General features: G+C 45.5%; 1 protein-coding gene across 2 annotated transcripts in view; it reads right to left on the reverse strand.

Annotated features, from left to right (window-relative positions):
- Window positions 1-689: 689 nt before the first annotated feature.
- LOC135523917 (ubiquitin carboxyl-terminal hydrolase 43-like) overlaps window positions 690-23,678 on the reverse strand; it is a 128,433-nt gene continuing 105,444 nt past the window's right edge. The window contains exons 9-16 of one of the 2 annotated variants that reach the window (XM_064950947.1): window positions 16,458-16,561; window positions 10,678-10,755; window positions 10,402-10,531; window positions 9,574-9,693; window positions 9,159-9,417; window positions 8,738-8,896; window positions 8,172-8,333; window positions 690-3,031 (exon numbers count right to left, since the gene is read on the reverse strand). In XM_064950947.1, coding sequence (XP_064807019.1) covers window positions 1,809-3,031; window positions 8,172-8,333; window positions 8,738-8,896; window positions 9,159-9,417; window positions 9,574-9,693; window positions 10,402-10,531; window positions 10,678-10,755; window positions 16,458-16,561 — 2,235 coding nt within the window. In that variant the 3' untranslated portion in view covers window positions 690-1,808. Of the gene's footprint in view, window positions 3,032-8,126; window positions 8,334-8,737; window positions 8,897-9,158; window positions 9,418-9,573; window positions 9,694-10,401; window positions 10,532-10,677; window positions 10,756-16,457; window positions 16,562-23,678 lie in introns of both variants that reach the window. The other variant, XM_064950941.1, reaches the window with a different exon arrangement.

The following is a 23,678-nucleotide window of genomic DNA, read 5'->3' on the forward strand; positions in this document are numbered from 1 at the left end:
GCCAGTATCTACAGCCTCTTCCCACGGGGTACCTTAACGACTCTTAAGAAGGGAAATTGTACCGTAGAGACTCGACCCAATTACACCGTTAATTTTAACCCACAGTGAAAGCGAGGGGTGTTTCAATCAAACGCCTACGGCGCCGTTAACGCCAGGCGAGAGCTCTGCAGATTGGAGCAGAGGGGACCTTTAGTCAGTTGCCAAAGAGACTTGATGAGAGACACGATGGATGACAGAGAATGAACAAAAAAAGAAGATAAGACGGATCGATGAGGAGAAGTGAAGAGAGAGAGGATGAGAAGTACGACTGGATAAGGGGGGGGGGGGGGCAAAGAGCTCATCACAGTTGATAAATAACATGTATGTGACATTCAGGGGTGGTCGGACCAGTGCATCTACTGTCTACTGTAGTGGACAGTCTGATGATTCAAATAAATGACCTTACTGTTACAGTGACCTTACTGTTACAGTGACCTTACTGTTACAGTGACCTTACTGTTACAGTGCATAATCCTTCATTGAGAACTGCATAGTAATACAATCCATCGACACCGCTTGCCTCTCTAATACAGTACCACATAGACCTACATACCAGACTGTCAATGTATCAGCATCAGTAAGTTCAATTACCTACCGGTAGCAAGAATAGATCAATCTGAGGTCATTTTTTATTCATTTAAAACAGAATCATAAAACCAGACTTTAGTACTAAAAATGTCAAATTTCCATAAAAAATGTACTTGAATTTATAATAATGGATCGTGTGGTCAAACTGCATATTTTCACGAGCTTAAGAATAAAGGGGGAAGTGTTGCGTAGGCCAAGTTATATTGTCAGGATCGAATCTTTCTTACTGCATGAAAGGGAGAGTTGGGTACCATTGGCATTGTAGAAAGTGCAATATCATAACCTTCACTTGCAATGTGCGAATCTATATAGCAGCCAGTTTGCAGTGCAAGCAGCACGTACAACCAGTTAAATCATTCATAGTTCAATCTAGGAGGAAATCACCTATTAAAGCTCTGATGTAGACTTCCAATGAATCAATGTTTTGGTCCAAATCATCTAGAGCGTATAGACAAAACAACAAAAGGTATTGTCATGACACTGTCATAACATTCCTTTAGGTGCCACTATTGGACAAACCGACTGAGGAAGATAAAGTGATGAATGCCATTCATTTACTATGATTTTAAGACACGAGTGTAGATAATGTGTGTGTGTGCATGCCTGTGTGTGTGTATGTGTGTGTGTGTGTGTGTATGTGAGTGTGAATACAACATGTGCTTCCGGTGATGACCAGGTGTCCACAAACACATTGGTTTAAATCTGCATATCAGTTACTGAGGCACTTGTTAAGTCACAATCATTTTTACAAATAAAAATAAATAAAAACAAAACTGGAATAAGAAAATATTCATTCTGATATGACATTTTGTTTATGTTAGCAGGCGTACTTCATGTGTCACCTTTCCTAAATGTTCTCATTGGCCCTGTGACTGACGCTATACCCCTCCACAACCCCGGAGGGAGCCACCTTGTGTTATAAACACATGCCTGTGCTTCTGTGTGTACCTACAGGTGTATCCTTCCAGCTGAGATCCATTGCTTTGATCAGGGTCAGATTGATTAGTGCACAAAGTCACCGTAGCAAAATCTAGTTAACGTTTTACAATGGAAAACAAAAACAAACATTTCTTACTGGACAAATTAAGCTAGTCCCTCCCTGTTTCAGTCCATTTTCTTCTGTTTGGTGCCTAGTGAAAACGACCCTGGTGTGTGTGTGTCAGGGGGTGTGTGCGTGTCAGCTAAAAGCTGGACTCGGGGACCGCCCTCTTGCGTCCCAGTGAGTTGGTACTATAGCGAGTCTTCTGCAGGGTACCGTAGGAGGGCTTTTCGGCTGAGAGGCTGCAAGGGGGCGGAGCCACGTCATGGGACAGCCCTTTACGGTGTAAAGAGGCGGTCCTTCGCATGCTAGACTCCTCCTTGCTGGGGATGTTGGATGAGCTCTGAGAGCGTTTGATATCGGCAGCAGCGGCGCGTCTGGCTTTACCGTTGGGCAGCTCGTCTCCGAGACGATTGGCACCCCCGTTGCGGGGGGCTCCATTGGATTTCCCCTCCCCCATCTTCGTGGCCCCTCCTGGGGCTCCACTGGACAGGGACAGCCGAGAGGTGCTGGACCCGCTGACGTCGCCAACTTTTCCAGAGTCGGACTTGCGAGAAGATGACGACTCCTTGTCCTTCTTCTTGAAGTTGCTCTTGAAGAAAGACAGCAGCCCCTCATGGCTCTTGGAGTCCTCCTCTACCTTCTCACCTTTCCTGGACTTTTCTCCCTCGGGTGGTACCAGATGGTCCCGTGGTGGTGGGCTCTGGAGGCCCTTGGCCCCTCTCCTCAGGGTGCCTTCCCAGTCTCTGTCCTTGAGGCTGTGGGTGCTGGAGCTGGGCTGGATGCCTGCACAAGACCCCCTCCTAGACCGGGCCTCTTGGGGCTTTCCCTGGTCCTTCTCCTTACTCTTCTTGGTATTCCTCCTGGTCAGAGTGTTAGTACTACTACTACTGCCCATCCTACCCTCGTCCCTCTGGTCTCTCTGGTCCCCCTGGTCTCTCTGCTGCTGATGGGACCCTTTGCTACTTCGTCTCAGACTCCCTGTCTTATCTGTGACTGGTCTTCTCTGGCCCTCTGGCATCTGCGGAGACTCTGGTTGTCCCATGCAGTTCAGGCTGCTTCCCACACTGGGAGAGCTGATGGCAGGACCCTTCCGGCTCTCAGAGCCCGTCATTAAATTGACTATAGACTCCTTGGTGCAGCGAGGTCTTCTTCCAGACTCTAGGTACTCCACCAGTTCCACAGGGGCAGGGGTGGGGATGGGAGCAGGGGCGGCCTCGGCTGCAGTTTTTTGGCGGTCCTTGGAGCCGAACGACCAGCGTAGGGGGAGGACCTTGTTCAGTGTCTCTTTGTTCTTAGTGGGGGTCCTCATGCTGACGCTACGACCCTGGATTCCCCGTACAAACGGCCTGGTCTCAAAACCACCTAGGGGTGAAAGAGAGAGAGAGAGAGAAAAGATCACTTTACCATAGTGTCTCTGACATTTAAAGCTAGACCAACTTTCATTTTCAAACCCCTTTTATTAAATTGCAAATAACAAGCACAGTGATGATTATTAGCTTTTCTCCCGGAAACATTATACAGTTGAAGTCGGAAGTTTACAGTGCTGATTTTGTATGTTTGCCCACTGACAACGAGAAATGATCAGTCTATAATTTTATAATTTTAATGTTAGGTGTATTTGAACAGTGAGAGACAGAATAACAACAAAAAAATCCAGAAAAACGCATGTCAAAAAGGTTAGAAATTGATTCGCATTTTAATGAGGGAAATAAGTATTTGACCCCATCTCAATCAAAACGATTTCTGGCTCCCAGGTGTCTTTTATACAGGTAACGAGCTGAGAATAGGAGCCCACTCTTAAAGAGAGTGCTCATAATCTTAGTTTGTTGCCTGTATAAAATACACATATCCACAGAAGCAATCAATGAATCAGATTCCAAACTCTCCACCATGGCCAAGACCAAAGAGCTCTTCAAGGATGTCAGGGACAAGATTGTAGACCTACACAAGGCTGTAATGGTGAGAACAGTTGGTGCGATTATTCGCAAATGGAAGAAACACAAAAGAACTGTCAATCTCCCTCGGCCTGGGTCTCCATGCAAGATCTCACCTCGTGGAGTTGCAATGATCCTTAGAACGGTGAGGAATCAGCCCAGAACTACATGGGAGGATCTTGTTAATGATCTCAAGGCAGCTGGGACCATAGTCACCAAGAAAACAATTGGTAACACACTACGCCATGAAGGACTGAAATCCTGCAGCGCCCGCAAGGTCTCCCTGCTCAAGAAAGCACATATACATGCCCGTCTGAAATTTGCTAATGAACATCTGAATGATTCAGAGGACAACTGGGTGAAAGTGTTGTTGTCAGATGAGACCAAAATGGAGCTCTTTGGCATCAACTCAACCCGCCGCGTTTGGGGGAGGAGGAATGCTGCCTAGAACACCATCCCCACCCGCAAACATGGAGGTGGAAACATTATGCTTTGTGGTTTTTTTTCTGCTAAGGGGACAGGACAACTTCACCGTACCAAAGGGACGATGGACGGGGTCATGTACCGTCAAATATTGGGTGAGAACCTCCTTCCCTCAGCCAGGGCATTGAAAATGGGTCATTGATGGGTATTCCAGCATGACAATGACCCAAAATACACGGCCAAGGCAACAAAGGAGTGGCTCAAGAAGAAGCACATTAAGGTCCTGGAGTGGTCTAGCCAGTCTCCAGACCTTAAGAGGAGTGGGACAAAATCCCTCCTGAGACGGTCTGCGGTCCATAACCTCCTGAGACGGTCTACGGTTCGGATCCACCTGAGACGGTCTGCGGTCCAAAACCTCCTGAGACGGTCTGCGGTCCGGAACCTCCTTAGACTGTCTGCGGTCTGGAACCTCCTGAGACGGTCTGCGGTCCGGAGCCTCCAGCGACGGTCTGCGATCCGGAGCCTCTAGCGAGGGTCTGCGGTCTGGAGCCTCCAGCGACGGTCTGCGGTCCAGAGCCTCCAGCGACGGTCGGCGGTCCAGAGCCTCCAGTGAGTCAGCAATCCAGAACCTCCAGCTACGGTCGGCGGTCCAGAGCCTCCAGTGAGGCGGCAATCCAGAACCTCCAGCGACGGTCCAGAGCCTCCAGTGAGTCGGCAATCCAGAACCTCCAGCGACGATCGGCGGTCCAGAGCCTCCAGTGAGTCGGCAATCCAGAACCTCAAGCGACGGTCTGCGATCCGGAGCCTCTAGCGAGGGTCTGCGGTCTGGAGCCTCCAGCGACAGTCTGCGGTCCAGAGCCTCCAGTGAGTCGGCAATCCAGAACCTCCAGCGACGGTCGGCGGTCCAGAGCCTCCAGTGAGTCGGCAATCCAGAACCTTCAGCGACGGTCGGCAGTCCAGAGCCTTCAGCAGGGGTTCTCAGTCCAGAGCCTCATGCGATGAACCACGGTCCGGTTCCTCCAGCGACGCCATGGTCCGGAGCCTCTGGCAACGGTCCACAGTCCGGTGCCTCCAGCGACGACCCATGGTCCGGAGCTTCCGGCGACGATCCCCGCACCAGAGTCGCCATGGAGGATGACGTATCTGCGAGCGGAGTGGGTACTTCGCCCCGCACCGGAGCCGCCCTGTGTCATCCTCCCCTATTGAGTCAGGTTTTGCGGTTGGAGTCCGCACCTTTGTGGGGGGTGGGGTACTGTCACGCCCTGACCATAGAGAGCTGTTTATTCTCTATGTTGGTTGGGGCGTGACAGTGACTAGTGTGGGTCATCTAGGTGATTAATGATTTATGTTGGCCTGGTATGGTTCCCAATCAGAGACAGCTGTTTATTCGTTGTCTCTGATCGGGGATCATATTTAGGAAGCCATTTCCTCATTGTGCTTTGTGGGATCTTGACTATGTATAGTTGCATAGTAGCAATGTTAGCTTCACGTTACGTTTGTGCTTTATTGTTTTGTTTGGTGAGTTTCGATTTATTAAAATATGTGGAACTCTACGCACACTGCGCCTTGGTCCAATCGTTATAAGGATCGTGACATTAAGAATGTGAAATGTCAGAATAATAGTAGAGAATGATTTATTTCAGGTTTTATTTCTTTCATCACATTCCCAGTGGATGAGAAGTTTACATACACTCAATTAGTATTTGGTAGCATTGCCTTTACATTTTTTAACCTGGGTCAAACGTTTCGAGTAGCCTTCCACAAGCTTCCCACAATAAGTTGGGTGTATTTTGCCCCATCTCGCCCGACAGAGCTTGTGTAACTGAGGCAGGTTTGTAGGCCTCCTTGCTCACACACATGCCTTTTCTGTTCTGCCCACAAATGTTCTATAGGTTTGAGGTCAGGGCTTTGTGATGGCCACTCTAATACCCTGACTTTGTTGTCCTTAAGCCATTTTGCCACAACTTTGGAAGTATGCTTGGGGTCAAAGTATGCTTGACCTCAATCATTGTCCATTTGGAAGACCCATTTGCGACCAAGCTTTAACTTAAAGACTGATGTCTTGAGATGCTTTAATATATCCACAACATTTCCCTCTTCATGATGCCATCTATTTTGTGAAGGGCACCAGTCTCTCCTACAGCAAAGCACCCCCACAAACATGATGCTGCCACCCCCGTGCTTCACGGTTGGGATGGTGTTCTTTGGCTTGCAAGCCTCCCCCTTTTTCCTCAAAAAATAACAATGGCCATTATGGCCAAACAGTTCTATTTTTGTTTCATCAGACCAGAGGACATTTCTCCAAAAAGTACAATCTTTGTCCCCATGTGCAGTTGCAAACCGTAGTCTGGCTTTTCTATGGCGGTTTTGGAGCAGTGGCTTCTTCCTTGCTGAGCAGCCTTTCAGGTTATGTTGATACAGTTTGTTTTACTGTGGATATAGATACTTTTGTACCTGTTTCCTCCAGCATCTTCACAAGGTCCTTTGCTGTTGTTCGGGATTGATTCTCACTTGTCGCACCAAAGTACATTCATCTCTAGGAGACAGAACGCATCTCCTTCCTGATCGGTATGACGGCTGCGTGATCCCGTGGTGTTTATACTTGAGTACGATTGTTTGTACAGATGAACGTGGTACCTTCAGGCATATGGAAATTGCTCCCAAGGATGAACCAGACTTGTGGACGTCTACAATTGTTTTTCTGAGGTCTTGGCTGATTTCTTTTGATTTTCCCATGATGTCAGCAAAGAGGCACTGAGTTCGAAGGCAGGCCTTGACATTCATCCACAGGTACACCTCCAATTGACTCAAATTATGTCAATTAGCCTATCAGAAGCTTCTAAAGCCATGACATCATTTTCTGGAATTTCACAAGCTGTTTAAAGGCACAGTCAACTTAGTGAATGTAAACTTTTGACCCACTGGAATTGTGATACAGTGAATTATAAGTGAAATAATCTGCCTGTAAACAATTGTTGGAAAAATTACTTGTGTCATGCACAAAGTAGATGTCCTAACCCACTTGCCAAAACTATAGTTTGTTAACAAGAAATTTGTAGAGTGGTTGAAAAACAAGTTTTAATGACTCCAACCTAAGTGTATGTAAACTTCTGACTTCAACTGTATTTAGGCATGGACTGTGTATGTATAGGAAGAGATGATGTAAATGCACATCCACAGTTAGAGTAGAATGTGTTCAGCTAAACATTAAAGAGGTGATGCAATCTATGCTCACGTGTGGCGTATTTTCAGCAACATGGAATAATAATAACCATTGATTAGATGTAGCTGATGCTCAATGTTATTTAAATAGGGGAGAGTGGGGTAAGTTGAGCCAAAGGGGTAAGTTGAGCCACCCTTGTTTCTAGGAAACCATACACAATAATCATTTGACCAAATATTTAGGAAAAGGAAGAAACCACATGGAAAAAGTGGTAAGCAAGTTAGGTCCAAAAAATGGATTTTCACAAAGTCAAATTAATGTATTGTGTATTTTTATGATGCTTGTGTCTAAACCAAAGTAGATAATTTTAAGATTGTTCTATACATCAGTTTGGGTCTCTATAAGCTTCAATATGAGGTCCTAAACCTAGCAGGAAAGTGCATCCTTGTTGCTGTGTGGGCTAATATAGTCAAAATGTTTGCCTTGGGGTAAGTTGAGCAAATGTATGTGTTTTCTTCCCAGGTGTAATGAAAGGCATTATCGCTGGGCCTCAACAGGGCCTCAACAGTTTCCTGTGTGTGTCAAGAATGGTCCACCACCCAAAGTACATCCAGCCAACTTGACGTAACTGTGGGAAGCACTGGAGTCAACATGGGCCAGTGTTCCTGTGGAAGGGCTTTCGACACCTTGTAGAGTCCATGCCCTGATGAACTGAGGCCGTTGTGAGGGCAAAAGGGGGGAACTCAAGATGAGGAAGCTGTTCCTAATGTTTAGTATACTCAGTGTAGGTAAATATCTTTGTTAGAAAGAATACTATATTTCCCTTGACGGAGTCACATTACTCCACTCTCCCCTACTGTAGTAATGGGAAAACTCACCACCACCACCCATCACCCTTCCACCACCAATGGAATGAAGACCTATGTTGTTTTTTTACCTTTCTTTGGTTTACCATGCATCTCATGTTTCCCAGGCCCCTCACCTTCCTCCTCTCTGGGCGGGTCGTCAAGGAAGACGGGGGACTCTGGGGAGTCGGGGACAGAGGAGGGGCAGGTGGTGGAGGAGCGGGACACCAGACTACCCCTCTTACTGTCCCCATTCAGACGGACCAGCCAGTGGTCCGACATGGAGGAACTAGTGGAGCCTACAGAGGGGAGAGAGACGTCTCTGTGACTATGGGCACTGGACCAGAAAGACACCTGTCAGTTCCATTCCAGTCAATACAGAAAACACAGAACAACTACACAGATAATTCCTATATACTATATAGCATTCAGCAATTGAAATATCACATTGTGGTTTTGCTGGTTCAGGTAGTTGAGCATGATGCTTGGAACACCATACATTGCAGACATGAGTGAACCCTGCAGTTATGAGTTAACCTTTAGTGGATAAAGGCTGAATGGTCTTGTTGTATCTAAGAATGGTCTTGTTGTATTTCTGTACAGAGTACAGCTGTAATGGAATTGAACCCTGAGTGAACTCTCTCCTGTGATGTGTGTGTGTGTGTCCATGCCTGTGTGTGTGTGTGTGTGTTACACTACCCACCTCTGATTGAGCTGCTGGCGGACCAGGGGGGGATGACGTTACGCCTCTGGTAGAACAGTATGTAGGCCCCCCTGGTACACACCTCCTCCTCAGGCACCAGGTCCACACTGCTGTCGTCATAGCTGTACCACTGGCCGTCCACTGAGTTCCTGCAGTACGCTGCAAAACGCACACAGGACTGTAGAGACAGGCTGCACCACAATCCTTATGTCCTGGGTATAGTAATGTAAGTTGATGCGACCACTATAGAGGAGGGCCCTGTACTGTTATGCATGTTCTATGAATCATCGTTATTTGGCAGTAGGCATCTCTCTCACTAACAATATTCTCTCCTCACTTCTCGATCAACAGCCAGTCAGTGTACCTCTCTCATCAACATCACGTCTCCTATACCAATGGTATATCAATGGCCAACCAGTACCTGTGTAATGTCCGCCGTGCATTCCACCATGGTGGTTACACACTGCATAGAGGTCATAGAGGAAGTCAGGAGGCAGGGCCATGTCTGGGTGACTAATATGATGACTGCTGCCTTCAGGCTGTTTCCATGTGGGGGGCCAGGGTCCCAGGTCCCCCAGGTTCCTCATGCTCTGGGACCTCTTCACCACGTGGGGGGCCATGTCCAACCCGGCCAGGGGGAAGCGCACCTGGGTGGACAGCTTGTTGCGCCGCTCGCCCACCTGATTCATTGAATTTTTCAAAAGACCAGTACTGCCATTTAATCAACGTTCAAAGGTTAACACAATAAATGGCTTATTTCCATTGTGGTCCTTTGAGGAAGAACAGACAGGCAAGGGAAGAATGGCAATCAGCTACATGTGATCCGCTCCAGTTACCTGTCGGAAGCGTTTGAGGTGGAGGATGAGGATGTCGGGGAGGGTCCACAGGGACATCTTCACCATGCCCTGCTGTAGCTGCTTACAGTGGGGACACTTCCATGCGTCGTCTGGGGCCAGCTGGAGAGATAAAATGCACGGTCAGTTGGGAAGTCTCAGGTAAAGCTATATTCACCATACATTCTGTTTGTCCAAAGCCATATAAAAATACACAGGGAGTAGAAATATGAGAGAGAGAGAGAGAGAGAGAGAGAGAGAGAGAGAGAGAGAGAGAGAGAGAGAGAGAGAGAGAGAGAGAGAGAAAAAGAAAGAAAGAAAAAAGGAGAGAGAGAGAGAGAAAAGGAGAGAGAGAGAAAAAAGGGAGAGAGAGAGAAAAAAGAGAGAGAGGGAGAAAGGAGAGAGAGAGAAAAAAGAGAGAGAGAGGGAGAAAGGAGAGAAAGAAAAAAGGAGAGAGAGAGAGAGAGAGAGAGAGAGAAAAAAAGAAAGAAAGAAAAAAGGAGAGAGAGAGAGAGAGAGAGAGAGAAAAGGAGAGAGAGAGAGAGAAAAAGGAGAGAGAGAGAAAAAAGAGAGAGAGAGGGAGAAAGGAGAAAAAAAAAAAGAGAGACAAAAAAGAGAGAGAGAGAGGGAGAAAGGAGAGAGAGAAAAATATGCAATATGCAATATGTACTGTAACTTTTTGGTCGACTCGACCCAATTCACATAGAAATGTGTGTTATAGCGCTGTCATCCTCATTGAAAGGAGGTACGATTCTGCATAGTGCATCTTTAATGTTCAGTACCCCAGGGGCAGACCAGTTGCATTGGACGGTATTGTATAGTCCATGTTACCTGTTCCTCTTTGGTGTAGAGCTGAAAGCACTCGTCCAGGGTACAGCTGTGCTGCTGCAGGTGCAGCTGCTGCTGGATTCTCACACTCTCCGAGTCCTTCACCACCTCCTCCTGGATGTTACCAAACAGACTGACACACACACACACACACACGTACAGACAAAGAAAGGTGGGGGTATGAGTGTGTGTGTTTGTGAGAGGGAGAAAGATAAAGACATAGTGAATCCTTCTATACAATAAATAATGAATGTGTGTGTGTGTGTGTCCAGTGCTCACCATTCTTTGATCTTGTGTTCCCACTCAATCACCAGCTTCACGTGGGGAGGTCCTCCCGGGCCACATAACTTCAGCGCTCTGGAAAAAATGATACATAATGAATACACACTATCTTCTGGGTACAATGTCTACCTGAATACCACTGGATACAATGTCTACCTGACTACTACTGGATACAATGTCTACCTGACTACCACTGGATACAATGTCTACCTGACTACCACTGGATACAATGTCTACCTGACTACCACTGGATACAATGTCTACCTGACTACCACTGGATACAATGTCTACCTGAATACCACTGGATACAATGTCTACCTGACTACCACTGGATACAATGTCTACCTGACTACCACTGGATACAATGTCTACCTGACTACCACTGGATACAATGTCTACCTGACTACTACTGGATACAATGTCTACCTGACTACCACTGGATTCAATGTCTACCTGACTACTACTGGATACAATGTCTACCTGACTACCACTGGATACAATGTCTACCTGACTACTACTGGATACAATGTCTACCTGACTACTACTGGATACAATGTCTACCTGACTACTACTGGATACAATGTCTACCTGACTACTACTGGATACAATGTCTACCTGTCTACTACTGGATACAATGTCTACCTGACTACCACTGGATACAATGTCTACCTGACTACCACTGGATACAATGTCTACCTGACTACCACTGGATACAATGTCTACCTGACTACCACTGGATACAATGTCTACCTGACTACCACTGGATACAATGTCTACCTGACTACTACTGGATACAATGTCTACCTGACTACTACTGGATACAATGTCTACCTGTCTACTACTGGATACAATGTCTACCTGACTACCACTGGATACAATGTCTACCTGACTACCACTGGATACAATGTCTACCTGACTACCACTGGATACAATGTCTACCAGACTACCACTGGATAGAATGTCTACCTGACTACCACTGGATTCAATATCTACCTGACTACCACTGGGTACAATGTCTACCAGACTACCACTGGGATAAAGAGTGAGCCTTAGGTATCCCATACAGTCATTTTTTTCCAATTAGACAAAGGTTTGAGTCTCACTACTGTTTTAAAATGCCATTACGATGGGAGTTGTATTATATGTGGTATTAAACTGCATTTATTGAAGTCCATCTGTAACTGACACTGTAATACACATCAGTATTCTGCAGCATGATACTCTTGTATCAGTTTGTAAGCACAGTCGTCAAGCCTTCGGAATCCTAAAGTGTCAGATATTGTTTTGAGATGCCATCACGTCCCTGCTAACCTTTCCCTGTTAGTTACGGTGTATGTGTGGTGGTGTGGATGCAAACAAACATCCGTATTCTAAGTCAAGCCATTGTTTACCTGAGACTTCCATCATGGTAAAACATTCCTGACTCAAACGTACAGGTAGTCTTTGTAAGTGAGTCTGATTGATGATAAGAAGTGCTGACAGAGTGAAATACAATGGGCACCGGTTCGTGGGCACAGTGGGAAGTTCTGACATGCACCACTAGGTGTCAGGCTTCCATAAGGTAATGACGCCAAGAGCAAAATCAAATCATCTTGATCACAGTGTTGATTACTAAAACAGCACGAAATGAAAGTGACTGAAAATAAATAGATTTAATGAAAGAGACTGCTCTCTGTTGGAACTGTAAACGGAGTGCTTTTTAACTTTTCTTTGTGGCTTTCAACTGCTGCCGAGCAGCTGCCACAATAGACACGATACTGTCGTGTGACAAGGATCATTCGTCTCCCTTTTGGTCTCACTGACACAAAGGGTTGCTATAGAAGGCAACCTTCAACGTCTCTCTCTTCAACAATCCCTCTCCAGGAAACAGGGAGTTCTGAGGTAGAAGCACAGACGGAGAAATCCATCCGGGGAATCAACTTAGTGTCTGAAGTACTGCTGTCAGAAAAACAGTTGTGAGAGGATTCATTTGGTGTCTGAGCGTGTGTTTGTTTGTGTCCTTGAAAGTGTACGTTGTAAAGGTAAGTTAGTCCTCGGTTGTGTGACGGTGTGTGCTGCTGTCTGCCTTGGAATCAACCGAAGGTCACAGTCCCAGACAGACAGTGATGAGTGATGAATACACACTGTGATAGATCTAACACTTCCTCTACCAGCAGGACACTGGGACATAAAGGACACTGCTTCAATAGTGGATGTCGTCTGACTTCGCTCTCTCTCTCTCTCTCTCTCTCTCTCTCTCTCTCTCTCTGTGTGTGCGTGTGTTCATGGACCAGGGAGATCGCTTTAGTTTGAAGTCAAAGGAGAGACATCCATCCAGGTCCCAAGAACGTGAATAGAATAGCCTTCAAAAACCGGCCACTAGGGGGAACGGTGAGTGCTACTACTTTTAAGTAGGCTTTTGGCTTGCTATAGGGCATTGTGGACAGGGATGGTGGACGGGTGTAAAAGTTGAGCTCTGGCGCTGAGGGTTGCGTGTAAAAATAGTTTTTTAAGCCTTTCCTTAACTTGAACTCTTAACTTAACTATAAATAGCTGAATCTGTAAAGGATGTGTTGTTTGTGTGTGTGTGTGTGTGTGTGTGTGTGTGTGTGTGTGTGTGTGTGTGTGTGTGTGTGTGTGTGTGTGTGTGTGTGTGTGTGTGTGTGTGTGTGCATGCAATCATGTCTGGATGCATGTGTATTGTGTTCATCAATATCACCTCAGAATGAACAGCCAGCTTCCCTTCACAGACGACCACGGCCCCATTAATTCCTTTCACGTTCACGCATTATTCCAACCCGCCTTCAAATCCACGCAGAAACAATTGCAATTAAGGAAGAGAGGCTGCTTGTCAAAATGAGTCTGACTGTGTAATTCAGAGCTGAAAAGTCTGCCACGGTCTGAACCTAACGTTTTAAATGCCTGCTTATGACTTTACTAACTGGGGGCAAAGAGCAGGCACTTAGGCACTATAGCAGAGCTGCTTATAGGATTGTTTTTTGTCTCTCTGTCATGGAATAGATTAAAAAAAGAGTTACAGAGATGAGGAGAGAGAGAGAGTATGATGTCACTGTTATTCTTTTGACTGGATAAAAATGCTAATCCTACAAAAGGAAATCAAGGAAGATAACCTCATCCCCCCCTGACTGTATCTTCAATACAGGATGACCGTGTCAAGAGGCACTGGTGTCAACATTCTTTACATTGGATCTTTGTCACATGTGCTCTGACTTGGAATTCAAAATCAACTGTATTTATATAGCCCTTCTTACATCAGCTGATATCTCAAAGTGCTGTACAGAAACCCAGCCTAAAACTCCAAACAGCAAGCAATGCAGGTGTAGAAGCACCCCATTCAGCCTCAATACACTCAGACCAACAATGCACTCTGATTCAAAGCACTATTGGGGTTCCAATGGCTCTTTCATCCACATGTATACTTGTCACACACACACACACACATGCTCCTTCAAAAGCCATGCCTGTGTCTCATCCTCTGTCCGTCACACGCCATTCTAATTCCCTTGAGAACAGTCCTACTTCTCAAACCTCCCCCTCCTCTTCACCTTTCCTTTCCCTGGCGATCAATACCACTTCATTTTAGAATACCAGACCTCCTAATACCCTGAAGGAGCGGTTGAAATTAGCACCAGGGGAAAGAGCGAGAGAGAGAGACGTACACATGCATGCACACACTCCCAGAGAGGGTGGTGGGTGGTAGGAAGCCTGTCGAGCCCTTTCTCAGTGCCCTTGACCTTTCCCAGTGCCCTTTTCCAGTTCCCAAGGGCCTCATCTCTGACCTTCAGAGGATCACTCATTCATGGGAGAGCCAAGCTCAGAACCCTTGAAGAGTGTCTGATGATGATACCATGTCCCCCTGCTGTACAGAGCTGTCCACCTACTCAGTCCTCAGCCAACCAGCTACTTGTCAGTCAGCTGCTATTCCCTCTGTCACTCTCTCTCCTCCTGTCTGTATACTTGATCTGAGGAGAAAGTCTCCTGTCTCCCTGTCTGTCTGTGTTTGTGGCTCACCTTCCCCTCTGCCTCTAGCAGAATACCTACCTGACCATACAAATCCCCAATGTGGTTCTTTCCTAAAGACTCCTACTCTTTAATCGAATCTTGTTCATACCTGAAATTGTTGCCTCAGGCTATGTACTGTTTCTGAGGAACATCATGTTCGACATTGGCCAGGGAACATTTGATGAAATAACTTCCATATGACATGTTTGTAAAGCCAACGCTGTATAGAGGTCAATACCCCAAGTCTCCTTGCCTGCTCGTTTATGAAAAATGACTTGGTGCAATTTCATTGTAAGAGGAATACAGTAATACTGTGTTATGATGAAAATACACGTTTTTAAATATAAAGGCCAGACAGGGCGGCTCCTCTCTAACTTTAGGGAAGAACACAATTGAAATAGCAATGGTACCATGTTTTCGTTTATAACCGCATCGTAATTCAAGGACCTTGGGAACTGAATGGCCATGATCTTGAGTGAGATGAATTGCCAGAGCAAAGGATAATGGATAGTCAGATAGGATACAGTCACGCCCTGGCCTTAGTATTCTGTGTTTTCTTTATTATTTTGGTTAAGCCAAGGTGTGACATGGGTGATTATGTGTTTGTCTTGTTGAGGGGTTTTGTAGATTGATGGGGTTGTGTTCAGTGTAGTATTCTAGGTAAGTCTATGGTTGCCTAGAGTGGTTCTCAATCAGAGGCAGGTGTTTATCGTTGTCTCTGATTGGGAAACATATTTAGGCAGCCATATTCTTTGGGTATTTTGTGGGTGATTGTTCCTGTCTCTGTGTTTGTTGCACCAGATAGGGCTGTTTCAGTTTTTCACGGTTTTTGTATATTGTTCATCTTTCATTAAAGACGTATAAAGATAACCACGCTGCATTTTGGTCCTCCTCTCTTTCTTTCACCAGAAGAAAACCGTAACAGATACCACTTGTTCATTCTGGTCAATTCAGTATACTGAAGGGACAACTCAGAGATGATCCAGATCGAGACGGTTTTCTGATCAATCTATGTATCTCTGCATATAAACGGATATGCGGTTTAACATTCCATGACACATCTTCTCTTGAAAACGCTGATGAGAGACATTCAGACAAGCCCTCTTCCCCAAACTCACCCACCCTGAGACAAGTTTACTTTTACCGAGCGTCTGACCCCATGTCCCACCTCCTCAATAGAACTACTGCACTATACCGTGACATCACAACAACAGCACAGCTTTAGATGGAGCTCCCTGTGGCTCCTACGACAGCTGAACCCGCTCTACAGGAGGGAGAATAAAGGCTTTTGTCTTATCTTCACTGCGACTTGATTCCTCTACTTTTTTTTTTACAGTAAACAGTGTCTTTGGCTTCTCAAAGGCTTTGTTTGCACAGAATAGGCAAGTGTTCAGAGACACCATGATTTACCATTTTATGTCTGACAGTGGCAGTTCAGTAGACTGGAAAAGCTACTCAATGACAGGTATTTTAGTGGGCTTTATGTACGAACAGTACCTTAGTTCAGGTATTTTAGATTGACTGACTGACAGAGAGAGAGAGAGAGAGAGAGAGAGAGAGAGAGAGAGATACAGAGTGTGTGAGAGAGAGAGAGAGAGAGAGAGATACAGAGTGTGAGAGAGAGATACAGAGTGAGAGAGAGATACAGAGAGAGAGAGAGATACAGTGTCTGAGAGAGAAAGAGTGTGAGAGAAAGAGAGAAAGAGAGTGTGAGTACGAGAGTGAGACAGAAAGAGCGAGAGAGAGATGGATAATGCAGGTGCTGGTGGTCTTACCTGTCCACGGCAGGGTGGAAGAGAGGGCGTCCATCTTGTGGGGACAGGTAGCTGTAGGAGGCAGACCCCCCCACCACTCTGATCTTGAACAGCGACCCTGCATTCTGCAGGGAAACACAGACATTCAGAGGGATAAGTGAGACACGGGATAAGACGAGAAGAGGTAAGATAAGACGCCATGAGATAAGACGAGACGAGGCAAGATGACACGAGACGAGATATCGTACATTTGCAGTGAAACTTGCTATGCTTCTGAAAGCTGCCTGGTCACCACAACAGAGGTGGTCGAAAATGTTCAAACTGCTTCTATCGTACCAGTGCATTGTAATACTGTAAGAACACTGCGGGAGCAAGCAGTACGGTATCGTTCTTTGGCTAAAATAAACATGTATCACAAACGGACATAGCTTCCACGCATAGCAACAAGTTTGTTAGCGGTGTCTCTAGCTCCACAGCTCCACCCTTGACTGAACAAGGTGCATTAGGAGATGAATTAGACAAGAGGGGCTAAGTTATTAGAAGGTAGAGAGGAGAATCACGTCGCAAATTAAACCTAATGGTCTCATTTGGAATGAAGGCCGCTGGAGAATAGAGCCGCAGCCAAGCATACAGAGAAATAAATGAGTAACCCTGTGTCCCAAACGGCAACCTATTCCCTACACAGGGCACAACTAGAGCCATAGGGCTCTGGTCAAAAGTAGTGCACTGTGTAGGGAATAGGGTGACATTTGGGATGCATCCTAGTTAATAAGACCGTGACCACCAAATGAAAACGGCAAAGAAGTATTTTGTTTGGGGGAGTGGACCATACATATGCGGGTGTGGGGTTATCTTTCGTAAGACCATAATGAACAACTCTGCGTTGATGAGCAATTAGGCTGAGTTTATAAGTGAGTTTGGGGAAGTTTGAGGGAAGTTTGTAACTCGAGGGAACTTCTTTGGATGAGGGAGAGTAGAGTGAAAGTGAGTGGAGGAGGTGTGTGTGTATGTGTGCATGTTGAAGAATAGATAAACACCTGTTTATTTAATGCCTGTGAAGATTTCCTGTCATACCACTGTCTTTCTGGAGGATATCTGTAATACGTTTAATCTGTCTGGATTAGGGACAAATCAAGTGGGATTAAATATTAAACCGACAAAGCCTTGAGGAGAGAAAATCCTTATCTTCCTTTTCAGCAAATGTTTGTGTATTTGTTGGGGACAGACACAAATGATCAAAAAGCACAGCTCGCGAGAACAACAAACTGTATGGTGCAGAAAATACACCAAGCCTGGAAAAAAATCACAGGTCTGTGTCTAAAATGGCACCCTATTCCCTACACAGTACACTACTTCTGAACTACTTCTATATAGTGCACAACACACATAGGATCTTTTTCAAAGAGACACATCCTCTCTGAGCCTCAAAGTAATATGTCTTGTACATTATTATCTGTCTTGTAGATTTGATCTAACAGTTATCAGCATACTGCAATCAAATCGGATTAGTCACATGCGCCGAATACAACAGGTGTAGACCATAGAGTGAAATGCTTACTTACGAGCCCCTAACCAACAATGCAGTTTCCCAAAAAATATGAATAAGAAATAAAAGTAACAAGTAATTAAAGAGCAGCAGTAAAATAACAATAGCGAGACTATATACAGGTACAGAGTCAATGTGCGGGGGCACCGGTTAGTCGAGGTAATTGAGGTAATATGTACATGTAAGTAGTTATTAAAGTGACGATGCATATATAATAACAGAAAGTAGTGGGGGGGGGGGGCAATGCAAATAGTCTGGGTAGCCATTTGACATGATGTTCAGGAGTCTTATGGCTTGGGGGTAGAAGCTGTTTAGAAGCCTCTTGGACCTAGACTTGGCGCTCTGGTATCACTTGCCGTGCGGTAGCAGAGAGAGCAGTCTATGACTAGGCCTTCCTCTGACAACGCCTGGTATAGAGGTCCTGGATGGCAGGAAGCTTGGCCTTAGTGATGTACTGGCCGTACGCACTACCGTCTGTAGTGCCTTGCGGTTGGAGGCCGAGCAGTTGCCATACCAGGCAGTGATGCAACCAGTCAGGATGCTCTCGATGGTGCAGCTGTAGAACATTTTGAGGATCTGAGGACCCATGCCAAATATTTTTCAGTCTCCTGAGGGGGAATAGGTTTTGTCGTGCCCTCTTCACGACTGTCTTGGTGTGCTTGGACCATGTTAGTTTATTGGTGATGTGGACACCAAGGAACTTGAAGCTCTCAACCTGCTCTACTACACCCCCTTCGATGAGAAAGAGGACTGAGTACGCCCCCATTTTCCTGTATTCCACAATCATCTCCCTTTGTCTAAAGTTGACACAATGCTGGAATGACTCATATGTAGGTGGGTACTAAAGCTTTTATGTGGTTGTGGGATCTAACGAGAGCAAGATCTGACCTCTACAACACATGGTGTGGCGAGGAACTTACCAAACCATAACAGACACTTCTCCTCGCATGTTCTCATTTCACTGGTGTATTGCCTGTAAATTACGAATCTTTCAAGCAATCTCTTCCCTGCTAGAGGACAGTTTTGGTGGTGATACAGGGTAGTATATAGTGCTCAAAACATCACTTGTTACAGAGCCTTCAGACAGTATTCACACACCTTTCATTTTCCCCAAATGTCCTTGTGTTACAGCCTGCATTTAAAATGGATTCAATTGAGATGGTTTGTTATTGATCTAAAAACAATACCCCATGACGTCAACGTGGAATTTTGGTTGTAGAAAATGTAATATATATTTATAAAAAACTAAAGCTGAAATGTCTCGAGTCAATAAGTATTCAACCCCCTTGTTATGGCAAGCCTAAATAAGTGCAGGAGTAAAAACCTGCATAACAAATCACATAATAAGTTGCATAAATTAAATTGAATTAACATGATTAAATAGACAATTACACACAATATTCCATAACGTCAGAGTGTAATTATTTTTGGGGCAATCCAACACAACACATATTTTATAGTGTTGGCTGCATTATGTTATGGGTATGCTTGTAATCTTTAAGGACTGGGGAGTTTTTCTGAATAAAAAGAAATGGAATGGAGCTAAACACAGGCAAAATCCTAGAGGAAAACCTGGTTTAGTCTGCTTTTCACCAGATACTGGGAGATTAATTCCCCTTTCAGAAGGACAATAACCTAAAACACAAGGCCCAATCTACACTGGAGTTGCTTACCAAGAAGACAGTGAATGTTCCTGAGTGGCCAAGTTACAGTTTTGACTTAAATATCCTTGAAAATCTATGGCAAGACCTGAAAATGGCTGTCTGGAAATGATCAACAACCAATTTGACAGAGCTTGAACATTTTGGAAAAGAATAATGGACAACTGTTGTACAATCCAGGTGTGGAAAGCTTTTAGATTCACAGCTGTAATTTCTGCCAAAGGCGCTTCTACAAAGTATTGACTCAGGGGTCTGACAATTTATGTAAATTATATATTTCTGTATTTTATTTTCAATACAAAAAAATAAATCTTCTCAAAACTTTTTCATTATGGGGTATAGTCTGTAGATCAATTTAAATCCATTTTGAATTCAGGCTGGAACACAACAAAATGTGTCAAGGGGTATGAATACTTTCTGAAAGCACTGTATGTTGTTGAGAAACCTACAGACGGCTGCATAACATTTTATGAATTTCCTCTACCACAAAACAAATATGAATGACATAAGAAAGCCGGACAAACTACACCTTGAAGTGAAAAATCCCCCAGGGAGTCAAAAAAACACCTCAAATACCAAACAATAATTCTGTCCTGAAACTTAACTATGAATTCAGTCTGCATACAGTTTTGCTATGAATAAGAAGTAAAGGGAACCAGACAGTGCAGTTGATGGTCACACAGCTTGACAGAGTTAACTTGACAAGGAGCTTGTTGCTGTGGAGATACAGATCAGTGTGTCAACACTAGGTGTAAAGGAATAGTTCCGTCTCTGTTGAGGTAGGACCTTGTCTGGGGCTTATCAGCCTTAGAACTACCTGAGACTTTGAGCCCAGGGCTGTTTGCTCTGGATAAGGCCTCCTTGTCAAACACTGCACATCACCATGGTGTCTCCCATAGCGACAGGGCAGCCCGCCTTAGGAGCTGAGGAGAGTTGTGTGTTGTGTGTATAAAAAGGAATGGTCAAGGTGAAGTGAGGGGGGTCATTGTGGCAGTGTTGAACTCCCTTGTCTACAGCAGTGGTCCCCGGCTGGTTGATCTCCAAGGCATTCCTAGTTGATCGCCCACCATTTATGTAAAAAAACAACAACAACAAAGCCTTCCGTTAATATTTTGTACATTTGTCTCACGCTGTTGGCGGCAGGTGCACCCGATTCAGCTGCCCTGCGTGCCAGGTAGACAACATGTTCCCATTTTGAACCATTTCATATGTCTGGAGGTACAAACTCTGCCTTTCTGGCGGGCCCGGTTGGAGCAAATCAAGTGCACTCGGATCGGATGTCTGCAGTAACATAGAAGGCGTAAAAGAAAGCAACAGCAAAGTTGAGACTGTGAGATTTCTAAACGTTTAAAACCATGACGAGAGAGAGACTGTCAATGAATACAGCAAACAGCTACCTTTTGTGTTAGACTGAGTTCATGTTGAAGTTTTTACTCAGCACTGTCAACACTTTGATTATCCATGAAATGTTCATTCTCCCTACTAACAACCAGCACTGCAGCTGCAATGAATGGAAAGTGTATCTGTAGGCTTGCGTTGTTGTTATTAGCGGCTTGTGTCTCTTTTAATAGCGAGGAATATTTCACTTTCTCTGTGCATTACATAGAACTAATGGGGTCCAAGGCAACATTCTCCATCAGCTGGAAGACGGTGTCCCTTTTTGGTCAGTGTCAGCGGAGGAAAGGGAGAGCGGAGGGACGTTGAGAGGCGGACCCTCAGTCTGCTGCTCTCTCCCTCCGCTGAGACTGACCATCAGATGCAGGCTCCATCAGCCCAGTAAAATAAGAAAAAGCTAATCATATAAACGTACGCTCACTCAGCTGTGCCTCACAAGTAACAAAACAAATGATCTATTACCGGCGTGATCATATAGCCTACCTCAAATGTTGAAATATGAAATAAAAATGGTCTGAGAAGAACAACAATGGATTGGCAGGGCAATATACAGAGATCATGTTGTGGGCCTATAGCCTACTGCACAAACCTCACTACTACAGCACCGTTTTTAACAGGTTAATGTGACATAGGCTTACGTTTTAAAGTCACGTCCCCAACAAAATGTAACGGTAGATCTCGGCTTCCATTTTGACTCAGAAAGTGATCTCGACTCAAAGAAGGTTGGTGACCCCGGGTCTATAGAATAAATAATGCATGTGTACCAAAGCATGGTTCCTGCTTAATGTGTGTATAGAGTATCTCTACAGTGTATAGTGAATGCAGGATGGTCAGGGAAAGGTGCTCATTGCTTACAGTACTTATAATGTCTATCGTGGATCCACTGTAACAAACTGAGGACATACCGGTCTACATAACAGCGGTCTTGTCTTCAGTCACTCCCTGTATCCTGGATCAAATCTGTGTGTTATCAGAGCAGAAGCCACAGTGTGATGTATGTATGCTGACCCCACTCTGCTCAGTGCATCTAGAGTTAATTGCTATGGTGAGAGAACAATGGGGCTGTCCTGGCTGCTACATTATCTATGGTGAGAGAACAATGGGGCTGTCCTGGCTGCTACATTATCTATGGTGAGAGAACAATGGGGCTGTCCTGGCCTCTACATTATCTATGGTGAGAGAACAATGGGGCTGTCCTGGCCGCTACATTATCTATGGTGAGAGAACAATGGGGCTATCCTGGCCGCTACATTATCTATGGTGAGAGAACAATGGGGCTGTCCTGGCTTCTACATTATCTATGGTGAGAGAACAATGGGGCTGTCCTGGCCGCTACATTATCTATGGTGAGAGAACAATGGGGCTGTCCTGGCCGCTACATTATCTATGGTGAGAGAACAATGGGGCTGTCCTGGCCGCTACATTATCTATGGTGAGAGAACAATGGGGCTATCCTGGCCGCTACATTATCTATGGTGAGAGAACAATGGGGCTGTCCTGGCCGCTACATTATCTATGGTGAGAGAACAATGGGGCTGTCCTGGCTGCTACATTATCTATTGTGAGAGAACAATGGGGCTGTCCTGGCCGCTACATTATCTATGGTGAGAGAACAATGGGGCTGTCCTGGCCGCTACATTATCTATGGTGAGAGAACAATGGGGCTATCCTGGCCGCTACATTATCTATGGTGAGAGAACAATGGGGCTGTCCTGGCCGCTACATTATCTATGGTGAGAGAACAATGGGGCTGTCCTGGCTGCTACATTATCTATCGTGAGAGAACAATGGGGCTGTCCTGGCCGCTACATTATCTATGGTGAGAGAACAATGGGGCTATCCTGGCCGCTACATTATCTATGGTGAGAGAACAATGGGGCTGTCCTGGCCGCTACATTATCTATGGTGAGAGAACAATGGGGCTATCCTGGCCGCTACATTATCTATGGTGAGAGAACAATGGGGCTGTCCTGGCCGCTACATTATCTATGGTGAGAGAACAATGGGGCTATCCTGGCCACTACATTATCTATGGTGAGAGAACAATGGGGCTGTCCTGGCTGCTACATTATCTATGGTGAGAGAACAATGGGGCTATCCTGGCCACTACATTATCTATGGTGAGAGAACAATGGGGCTGTCCTGGCCGCTACATTATCTATGGTGAGAGAACAATGGGGCTGTCCTGGCCGCTACATTATCTATGGTGAGAGAACAATGGGGCTGTCCTGGCCGCTACATTATCTATGGTGAGAGAACAATGGGGCTATCCTGGCCGCTACATTATCTATGGTGAGAGAACAATGGGGCGATCCTGGCCGCTACATTATCTATGGTGAGAGAACAATGGGGCTGTCCTGGCCGCTACATTATCTATGGTGAGAGAACAATGGGGCTGTCCTGGCCGCTACATTATCTATGGTGAGAGAACAATGGGGCTGTCCTGGCCGCTACATTATCTATGGTGAGAGAACAATGGGGCTGTCCTGGCCACTACATTATCTATGGTGAGAGAACAATGGGGCTGTCCTGGCCGCTACATTATCTGCTGTGTCACTGCTCCTTGTGTCTCAGACACTCCGTTTGTAACTAAAGCCGATTCCCTCTCATGATGGGGTTTTTCATCCAGGAAGTTGTTGA

The sequence above is a fragment of the Oncorhynchus masou genome, chromosome 4, assembly GCF_036934945.1.
Source record: "Oncorhynchus masou masou isolate Uvic2021 chromosome 4, UVic_Omas_1.1, whole genome shotgun sequence".
In the NCBI taxonomy this organism is placed as follows: domain Eukaryota; kingdom Metazoa; phylum Chordata; class Actinopteri; order Salmoniformes; family Salmonidae; genus Oncorhynchus; species Oncorhynchus masou.